This window comes from Brachyistius frenatus, unplaced genomic scaffold (genome assembly GCF_029030835.1).
Source record: "Brachyistius frenatus isolate BFR_SWC_R1_liver_20210118 unplaced genomic scaffold, ASM2903083v1 Contig_79, whole genome shotgun sequence".
NCBI classification, from domain to species: Eukaryota; Metazoa; Chordata; class Actinopteri; family Embiotocidae; genus Brachyistius; species Brachyistius frenatus.
The window spans coordinates 196699-207426 of record NW_027210678.1 but is presented as its reverse complement, the minus strand read 5'-3'; the positions used below and the strand labels follow the sequence as shown (position 1 = coordinate 207426).

Sequence of the window (10728 nt, the reverse complement as noted above, 5' to 3'; positions counted from 1 at the left end):
CATCTGAAAATAATCCCTCATTCATTAGAAAAGAAGATTGACATCACTGATGGTTGATGACATCACTGATGGTTGAGTATGACTGGATATGCATCTTCTGCTAACACCTCAGCAACACCAAAAAGCTGCCCTCTAGTGGACTGGTGGGTGAATTGCACATTCACAGTCGGTCTGCGTTCAGCTTCATCCTGCAGATCTCGTGTGTTCGTGTCGTTCTGTGATGTTGAACAGAACATCTTCTGATCCGGAGCGTCGGAGAACTTCAGTTTGTTTGGATCGAACAAGAAAATATCAAATAAGAGTTTGATCAAGGTTTTATTTTAGTGGTTAATTTGTACACCAGAGCAACAGTGAAACTACACACCTCACCACAAGGGGGCACTGCAGCTGTGAAACACACATTTCTAGCATCTTATCTTTAAATGTAATCAGCCTGCTGCCTGTTCAGAACCGTCCAACATGATTCTGTTCATTCATCAGAGACGTGATTGTTTGTTTCTATAACTTGGATTCAGGAGGTGAAATGTCACATCTCAGGTGAGTTGTGAAGAAGTAGTGGATCTTCCTCCACAGGTGGACCTCAGCGGCTGCGTGGGCTCTGGGCTCGTCCCCCCGCAGGACTGGCTGGTCCAGCAGTATATGGACTCCAGAGGGACAGTAGGGTCCGTACGGAGGCTCCAGTAAGTGTCCCGCTCCAGGATAGGACACGCTCTCATAGTTGTCCTTCCAGTGTGTCTTCAGTCTGTCCACCATCTGGTCCATGTGCGACTTGCTGTCCCAGTTCTGGTCGTCCTCCGCGGCCACGAACAGGAAGTTTCCCGCGGCCCGTTCGATGGGGACCAGGGCGTCCCGGTTCTCCTCCGCCAGCGGACTGTCCACCGTGTTTGTGACTACGTGGACTCCGGACTCGGCGGTGGTCACCTTTCCTACTTCGTGCATTAACGCCGGGAGGACGCGCTGGTTCTGGCTGTAGAGCCGTAGTAGAGCTGCTGTAGAGCCGCTGTAGAGCTGCACTAGAGCCGTAGTAGAGCTGCAGTAGAGCCGTAGTAGAGCCGTAGTAGAGCTGTAGTAGAGCCGCAGTAGAGCCGCAGTAGAGCCGTAGTAGAGCCGCAGTAGAGCCGTAGTAGAGCTGCAGTAGAGCCGTAGTAGAGCCGTAGTAGAGCCACTGTAGAGCAGTAGTAGAGCCGTAGTAGAGCCGCTGTAGAGCCGTAGTAGAGCTGCAGTAGAGCCGTAGTAGAGCTGCAGTAGAGCCGTAGTAGAGCCGTAGTAGAGCCGCAGTAGAGCCGCTGTAGAGCCGTAGTAGAGCTGCAGTAGTAGAGCTGCAGTAGCCGTAGTAGAGCCGTAGTAGAGAGCCGCTGTAGAGCCGCAGTAGAGCTGCAGTAGAGCCGTAGTAGAGCTGCAGTAGAGCCGTAGTAGAGCTGCAGTAGAGCCGTAGTAGAGCCGTAGTAGAGCCGCAGTAGAGCCGTAGTAGAGCTGCTGTAGAGCCGTAGTAGAGCCGTAGTAGAGCCGCTGTAGAGCCGTAGTAGAGCCGTAGTAGAGCCGCTGTAGAGCCGTAGTAGAGCCGCAGTAGAGCCGCAGTAGAGCCGCAGTAGAGCCGCTGTAGAGCCGTAGTAGAGCCGCAGTAGAGCCGCAGTAGAGCCGCTGTAGAGCCGTAGTAGAGCCGCTGTAGAGCCGTAGTAGAGCCGCTGTAGAGCCGTAGTAGAGCCGTAGTAGAGCTGCAGTAGAGCCGTAGTAGAGCTGCAGTAGAGCCGTAGTAGAGCCGTAGTAGAGCCGTAGTAGAGCTGCTGTAGAGCCGTAGTAGAGCCGTAGTAGAGCCGCTGTAGAGCCGTAGTAGAGCCGTAGTAGAGCCGCTGTAGAGCCGTAGTAGAGCCGCAGTAGAGCCGCTGTAGAGCCGTAGTAGAGCCGCTGTAGAGCCGCCGTAGAGCCGTTGTAGAGCCGCTGTAGAGCCGTTGTAGAGCCGCTGTAGAGCCGTTGTAGAGCCGCTGTAGAGCCGTTGTAGAGCCGCCGTAGAGCCGTAGTAGAGCCGCTGTAGAGCCGTTGTAGAGCCGCAGTAGAGCCGTAGTAGAGCCGCTGCAGCCGTTGATCCACACAACGGCTTCGACACCCGGAACGAAAGCTGCCAGAGAGAGCGCGATGTCGGCGGCCTTGGACCGGGCCAGCACACCGAGTCCTCCACCGCCCACCTGGCAACGGAGATCAGACAGCTGAGAGATGGAGGCGGAGCCTGCAGTACCGAGTCTGTTCCCGAATCATCTTCTAGAACAACCAGCTGCTCAACAATAAACCTCATGTTCATCAGAACCTCACCTGAGGACGTCGCTTCAGGAACTCCGCGCCTCCTCCAGGTGGTCCAGGTGCAGCTCTCGGACGCTGGACGGTTTGTCGTTGAACACGCCGACGGTCAGAACCACGAAGCCTCTGTTGGCCAGCAGCCCGGCTCGCTTCTCAGAGGCACCGGTGTTCAGATCCATCACAGCACGGACCGGACCGGACCGGATCCTGGACCGCAGGGCAGAACGGAGGGAGACGTTCACGTGATGAAATCACAAAAACATTTTTAATAACCCATCAAACTTTCCGGAAGAGTGTTGCTGCCATGAAATTACAAATTACAAATTCTGTTTCCACATTTGATAAGTTTGGTTTATTTTTTATTAAATATTGTTTTATATGATTTGGAATTCTTTGCATTCTGTTTTTTGTAAACATAATTTTAATTAGAAGCTCAACAGTCGAACATAAATCCACCAACCTGGAGGAGTGAACAGGACTCCTCGGAGGTTCCCCTGTTGGACCGGGACCCGGCTGACACCGTCTCCCATCAGAAGCCTCTCATTGGTCGCCTCCGCCAGCATCCTGCCCTCCCCCTCCCCCTCCCCCTGGTGCACAGAGAACTTCACCAGGTGGGGGTTCAGAGCTTTGTTCTTGTAGAAGAACTTGTGCAGAGTGTGAGGCCTCATGGACCACAGCAGACCCATGGGTTCAACCCCCACGTAGCTCCCCCCCAGCGAGGGGTCCGTGTCCAGGTCCACCTCCCCGTCCCCGTCGGCCCTGTAGCAGGCCGAGGAGCTGAACTCCACTCCTCTGTCGTCGCTCGATCTGGCTCTCATGGTGACCACCTGCTTCGACCTCAGCCCGCCCAGCTTCACCTGGACGGGCTCGTCAAACAAACACCTGGCGCTGGGCAGCAGCCTCAGTCGCACCTGGGAGGACATGTTCTGGAGGTTTGGACATGTTCTGGAAGTTTGGACCGTCGGAGACTTTTAGAAACTAGGTAGGTAGGTAGGTATATACTTTATTAATCCCCGAGGGGAAATTTTTTCGCCACAACAGCATACATACAGGAGCAATAATAGAAACAATAGAATCAAATAATAATAGAATAGAATAATATAATAGAAAAGCAATAAAATAAAAAATATAAATATAAAATATAAAATGCACAGTACATACAGTATATATACAGTACATTAAATATCTATATATATTATATACAACAAACCAATAACCACAGTCAACATATATATATATATATATATATATATATATATATATATATACGGTACAGTATATATCTATATATATAATATACATATAATATACATATAATATACAAGCAAGAAACCAAGAAACACAGTCAACAGTGTTTTTGTACTGTGATGGATTTTGCCAGAGGTGAGTTATTGTAAAGTCTTATGGCAGTGGGCAGGAATGATCTCCTGTATCAGGAATGATCTCCTGTATCTGGAATGATCTCCTGTATCAGGAATGATCTCCTGTATCTAGAATGATCTCCTGTATCAGGAATGATCTCCTGTATCTAGAATGATCTCCTGTATCAGGAATGATCTCCTGTATCTGTTCTTGTGACAGCGGAGCTGGAGGAATCTTTTAGAGAAAGTGCTCCGCTGTCGCTGCAGCAGGTGGTTGAGAGGGTGGACAGGATTATCCAAGATGGACAATAGTTTGATCAGCGTCCTCCTCTCCACCACCTTTTCCAGACTATCTAGTTTGTAGTATGACACGAAGTTAAATTGTCGTTATGATCAAATCATTTTTTTTACGTTATGAAATGTCAGAAAACGATAAAAACAACATGTTAAAACATTCAAACTGCTGATTCAGTTATTAATGTTCATGAAATCATCAGGACAGTTTCTCAGAGAGAAGCTTTAAATCAGCTCTTATCTTTACAATGATCTCAGACAGTGTGTGTGTGTGTGTGCGTGCGTGTGCGTGTGTGTGTGTGTGTGTGTGTGTGTGTGTGTGTGTGTGTGTGTGTGTGTGTGTGTGTGTGTGTGTGCGTGCGTGGGAAAGGGGGGCGGGGGGGAATATGATGTAGCCACGTGACAGCTCATGTCAAATTGGCTGCAGATCACGAGGTGGATCCCAGAAACCGGAATTTATGTGTCGGCTGTGCGGGCAGAACCGAACCGAACCGAACCGAACCGAGCTCCCTGGCTACCTGTAGCTGTGTGAGGGTGTGTGTAGTTGTGTGTACTTGTGTGTAGTTGTGTGAGAGTGTATGTAGTTGTGTGTACTTGTGTGTATAATAAATTTCGGTATTGAACTCTTGTTAAAATGTAACTTTGAAATCTCTAACTGTCAATCAAACTTTCACCAACAGGTGCTGTCAATCTGGAAAATGATTCATCAGCATAAATTGGGTGTTAATGTCCCGCTGAGGGACATCTCAGTAGAAGGACATCTATTCATCCCTCAAATGATGAGACGCAGCATCCGGAACAATATCTTATATTTTGTATCTTTTATTATTAACAATAAAAAAAACTAAAACATACAAAGTTCAGTCATTGATTTCAGTCCTGAACACAGAAGGACGGTTTAATTTACACGTTCTATTAGATTAAGATTTATTCTACAAATATAATTTTACATTTTCACTTTTACAATTAAACAAACTAAAAGATGAACATCCTGAAAATAAAAAGAGAAATTAAATCAGTCTGGAAGTATTTTGGGCCGAAAACAAGTGTTCAGACGGGAGACTCCGAGGACACCGAGGACACCGCCGTCCGTCCTCCCCGAGGACACCGAGTTGAACCGCTACTTTAATCTGACACAAACTGCTTCACGCGTTCGTCTGGAAAGTTGATTTAAAAGAAAAACACGTGGAAATTAATGAACGGAAAAGAAACAAAAAGAGTCAAATCGTTCACTTTAAAGCCACAAAATAATAATTGTCCAGTTTCCATTTCAAATCTCATCTGATTCCTTTGGAGCTTCGTGTAATGAAAAATAGACGTCCCGCGTCCGTCTTCAGGTGGAGACGTCCCGCGTCCGTCTTCAGGTGGAGACGTCCCGTTTGTTTGTCTGTAAGGGGATCAGTAACTACACTCCTATACAGTAGGTGGCGGTAATGCACCTTTCGCTGGATGCCATCCGCCATAAAACGCAAAAGAAAAGAAAAGAAGAACACAGCTTCCGGTTTCGTTGGATGTTTACTTTTTCCGAGGAGACGCTGGGAGTTTCTGTCTGTTATCGTTTGTTTTAATATCACAGGGTTTAAAATAAAGAACCGGAAGCAGAGAAGAAGAAGACGAGCCTCACCTGTCCTCCGTGTGCAGGTGAGGCCTCTGTTCCCGCGTTAAATACGAAACGGACTCGCTGGAAAAACTTGTGAGGAGGTTCTGAACGTGTCTGAATGTTTAGTGACGTTAAGTTTATCCAGCGTTAGTGGTGTCCAACATGGGGCTCGGGTCCCCGTCACGTGGCCACAGCTGGAATCTGAGAATTAAAGAGAAAGGAAGCAAAAACATTATTTTAGTTTTATTTATTTCAATAAAAAAATAAAAATTGTGCTTTTGCATGCATGAGAATCAACATAAATTTATTTCATCCAATATTTTGTTTAAAAACATAATTCTATATTCAATCATTTATTATTAAAATGTGTAATAAAAACATCCTTTCACTGACACTGATGTCATCTTCTGTAAATAATCAACTGCAACTCAACAGAGATTAAAAGCGTTTTAATGTCAGTAATTTGAGTCGCTGACCTTTAAAACAGCTGGTTTGGTCTTTATGATGATGATGATGATCTCACAAAGTATAAAAAAACAACACAAACTAGTCAGAAATATCTTTGTACATTAAACAGCTTTGATTGGTAAATCAGGAGAAGTGGAAATAAATAAAAAGAAGAAAATATGCAAACAGTCTCAATGATAAACAAAGTGTTTTAATAATAATAATAATAATTAATAAACAGATTCAGAGTGTAATGAAATGTTTTTTTTTAGTCCAAACCTCCAGAACATGTCCTCCCAGGTGCGACTGAGGCTGCTGCCCAGCGCCAGGTGTTTGTTTGACGAGCCCGTCCAGGTGAAGCTGGGCGGGCTGAGGTCGAGGCAGGTGGTCACCATGAGAGCCAGATCGAGCGACGACAGAGGAGTGGAGTTCAGCTCCTCGGCCTGCTACAGGGCCGACGGGGACGGGGAGGTGGACCTGGACACGGACCCCTCGCTGGGGGGGAGCTACGTGGGGGTTGAACCCATGGGTCTGCTGTGGTCCATGAGGCCTCACACTCTGCACAAGTTCTTCTACAAGAACAAAGCTCTGAACCCCCACCTGGTGAAGTTCTCTGTGCACCAGGGGGAGGGGGAGGGGGAGGGCAGGATGCTGGCGGAGGCGACCAATGAGAGGCTTCTGATGGGAGACGGTGTCAGCCGGGTCCCGGTCCAACAGGGGAACCTCCGAGGAGTCCTGTTCACTCCTCCAGGTTGGTGTCCTTAAACTCAGAACGTTTATTGTTTTATGAAAAATATTTCCTTATTTTGAATTTGATTCCAGCGACCGGCCTTCAAACAGACACTATTCTGGAGTGGAAATCACTGCATGGGCTCAGGAACACTTGTAAAACCATCGTCTGTGAACACAGTTCATCGCTGCGTCCACAAATGCAGGTTAAAACTCTCCAAAGAAGAAACCAGATAGAAACATGATCCAGAAACACCGCCGCCTTCTCTGAACCGAGATCATTGAAGATGGACTGAGGTGAAGTGGACAACTGTCCTGAGGTCTGATGGATCACAATCTGAGATTCTGTTTGGAAATCATGGACGCTGCATCCTCCAGGTTAAAGAGGAGAGGGACCATCCAGCTTGTTATCAGCTCAGTTCTAAAGCCAGCATCTGTGATGGTACAGGGATGCATTAGTGCACATGGCATGGGTAGCTTGAACATCTGGAAGGAAGCATTAATGCTGAATGATATATTCAGGTTTTGGAGCAACATATGCTGCCATCCAGACAACATCTCTTTCAGGGAAGGTCTTGTTTATTTCAGCAGAACAACGTCCAACCACATTCTGCACGTATTCCAACAGCATGGTTCTCTAGTAGAAGAGTCCGCTGATAAACTGGCCTCCTGCAGTCCAGACCTGTCAATCATTGAAAACATCTGGAGCATCAGGACATGAACAACACAGCAAAGGAGACCCTGAACTGTTGAGCAGCTGAAATCCTCCATCAGGCAAGAATGGGACCACATTTCACTTTCAAAACTCCAGAAACTGGTCTCCTTAGTTCCCCAACGTTTCCAGAGTGTTGTTAAAAGAAGAGTTGATGCAGCTCAGTGGTGAACATGATCCTGGAACAACTTATAGAGACGTGATGCTGACATCAGATTCACAATAAGATATTTTTTATAAAACAATAAAATGTCTCAGTTTCAACATTTGATGTGTTTTCTTTGGTCTGTTTGAGTTTCTGTGATTTACAAATCGTTACATTCTGTTTTTATTGTGTTTTTTGAAACAAGGTTTTCTGATATTTGTAACGACTGCTGGTTCTACTTCATCTCATCAGTCATGTGACTCGTGTCCCGTGTGACTAGGTGGAGGTCCGTTCCCGGCCGTGTTGGACCTGTACACCTTAGGTGGCGGTCTGTCGGAGAAGAGAGCGGCGCTGCTGGCCACCCGAGGGTTCCTGGTTCTGACCGTGTCGCTGTACGGCCGCGACGAGCAGGCGAAGAACATCACGGAGATCCATCTGGACTACTTTGAAGAAGCGCTGGAGTTTTTAAAGAAACAAGACGGGGTGAGTTGTTGGAGGAGCGCAGGACAAACCTCCGATAGGACCGCTTCTATTAAACATGATCTGGGTGTAATGTCCCCGTTGGTCCACAGGTGGGCAGCAGAGGAGTGGGTGTGGTCTCCCTCTCTAAGAGTGGAGACCTGGCTCTGTCGGTGGCGTCCTACCTGCCAGGTGTGGAGGCCACCGTGTGGATCAACGGCTGTTCTGCCAACACAGCTCTCCCCCTCCACTACAGGAACAGCCAGATCCTCCCCGCCCTCAAGTTTGAGCCAAAGAAAATAGTTTCCACCGCGTCGGGAGCCGTCATCACCAAACACTGTGTCCCCAGCACGCTAGCGGAGGAGAACCGGGACGCCCTGGTCCCCATCGAACGGGCCACGGGACACTTCCTGTTCGCGGCCGCGGAGGACGACCAGAACTGGGACAGCAAGTCGTACATGGACCAGATGGTGGACAGACTGAAGACACACGGGAAGGACAACTATGAGAGCGTGTCCTATCCTGGAGCGGGACACTTCCTGGAGCCTCCGTACGGGCCCTACTGTCCCTCCAGCTTCCACAGCATGGTGGGCCGGCCGGTCCTGTGGGGGGGCGAGCCCAGAGCCCACGCAGCCGCCGAGGTCCATCTGTGGAGGAAGATCCAGGACTTCTTCACAACTCACCTGAGATGTGACATTTCACCTCCTGAATCCAAGTTATAGAAACAAACAATCAGAAGAGTTCAGAACGAAGGAAATGATTTGATTGGTTGATGATTGATAACTGAGGGAACACGTTGGCCACCAGGGGGAGCCTGTGCGCTGTAGAGCAGATCAGCAGTGATGGAGCAGCAGTTAAACCTCCGTCTGAATGTCCCAGCAGGACGTTTCAGGGCGTCCTGTCCAACTGTCCTCGTCTCCTGTTAGAATAGAAACGATCGACTGTGAAACGTTGACTTGTGTGAACATGTAAATTTCTTTTAATGACTTGTGTTGTGATTTAAATCTATAAATAAAATGTTATTGTAAACTTCTCTGTTCTCATTCTGATCTTTTAACTTCAGGTGTGTTTACCTGAAACTTCTTCTGTGTCCAATCTCAGCTGATGGAAAATCTATATGGAGACACATGAGGGACGTTTAAAGACCTCCGAGGATCAATAATCCAATAATCTCATTATTATACAGACTGTTTAAACTAATGCCGTCACAGTTGTTCTTAAAAACCTGTTTTCACTTTTAGTTTTATCGAAATTAATTCGTAAAAGTTAATTTGCTCCAAAATCAGCTGAGCTCTTTAATCTGCTGTCGATGTGATGCAGTATCTTAAATGCACCAACAGGTGGTGGTGTTGAGCTCACTCTCCTCCAGAGAATCCAGCAGCGCTCACTGTTTGTCCTCCCGGGACACCGTAGATTTCAAATTGAGCGGCGCCATGTTTGTAACGTTTCCTCCCTGATCAGGAAGACGTCGGTTCGTCCAACATGTGAAGCTGCAGGTCAGTTTTCTACTAAAGTGTTATCTTTAATGGTTGGAGCCGTCTGAACCGGACCGGACCGGACCGAACCGGACCGGGCTGTAGGAGGAGACAAGACAAGACGAGGAAAGGAGACGGAGATGAGGAAATGAGACAGAGACGAGGAGAGGAGACGAGTAGATGAGGAAAGGAGACGAGACGGGGAGAGGAGGAGAGGAGACGAGGAAAGGAGATGGAGAGACGAGGAGAGGAGACGGAGAGAGGAGACGAGATGAGACAGGGAGAGGAGGAGAGGGGGAAAGGAGATGAGGCGGGGAAAGGAGACAAGGAGAGGAGACGAGGAGACAAGGAGAGGAGACGGAGAGAGGAGATGAGAGGAGACGGGGAGAGGAGAGGAGACGGGGAGAGGAGATGAGGAGAGGAGGCGGGGAGAGGAGACAAGATGAGACAGGGAGAGGAGGAGAGGACACGGGGACGGGAGACGAGAGGGGACGGGGAGACGAGAGGAGGAAAGGAGATGAGACGGGGAGAGGAGGAGATGAGGAGAGGAGATGAGAGTGGAGACAAGATGAGACGGTGGAGAGGAGAGGAGACGGGGAGAGGAGACGAGGAGAGGAGGAAAGGAGATGAGGCAGGGAGAGGAGACAAGGAGAGGAGAGGAGAGGAGGAGAGGAGCGCCAGTTCTTTCTCCTGCTTCACGTCCGTCCAACAGAACATCAGCTGTTCACTGAAGAAGTTTCTCAGTCAGAAAAGACTGAAGACGAGACAGAACGTCTCAGCACGTCGCTCCTCCACCTCCACCTCCGGTCCAGAACACCTCCACCTCCGGTCCAGAACACCTCCGGTCCAGAACACCTCCACCTCCACCTCCGGTCCAGAACACCTCCGGTCCAGAACACCTCCACCTCCGGTCCAGAACACCTCCAGTCCAGAACACCTCCAGTCCAGAACACCTCCACCTCCGGTCCAGAACACCTCCACCTCCACCTCCGGTCAGGCTTTTTATATTCCATTTTATATTTTTATTTATATTTATATTCCCTCACCGATATGCTGCAGAAACCAGTTTTAATTTTCCAATAACAACCTGAATCATTAAATGTCTGCTGCAGATCTTCTGTGTGCCTTTTTAAAATCTTTATTTTAGGCTGTGAGGTGGCGACAGCCGTGATACATCCATTTCATGAAACATGTCAGTGGGAGACGCGCCTCTT

At 48.3% G+C, this 10728-nt stretch overlaps 1 protein-coding gene and 1 pseudogene across 2 annotated transcripts; one reads left to right on the top strand and one right to left on the bottom strand.

The window, feature by feature from the left end:
- Nucleotides 1-498: 498 nt before the first annotated feature.
- On the bottom strand, nucleotides 499-3226 carry LOC138626948 (acyl-coenzyme A thioesterase 5-like; annotated as a pseudogene).
- Nucleotides 3227-5267: 2041 nt separating this feature from the next.
- LOC138626880 (acyl-coenzyme A thioesterase 2, mitochondrial-like) lies at nucleotides 5268-9072 on the top strand. 2 transcript variants are annotated; one of them, XM_069708844.1, is made up of 4 exons: nucleotides 5268-5588; nucleotides 6267-6745; nucleotides 7861-8063; nucleotides 8153-9072. In XM_069708844.1, exons 2-4 carry the CDS (start codon nucleotides 6283-6285, stop codon nucleotides 8759-8761), a joined length of 1275 nt encoding a protein of 424 aa, XP_069564945.1. In that variant the 5' UTR covers nucleotides 5268-5588; nucleotides 6267-6282; the 3' UTR covers nucleotides 8762-9072. The 2 variants fall into 2 exon arrangements, with proteins under 2 accessions (XP_069564945.1, XP_069564944.1); XM_069708843.1 differs by having other exon boundaries at nucleotides 5268-6745.
- Nucleotides 9073-10728: the final 1656 nt, after the last annotated feature.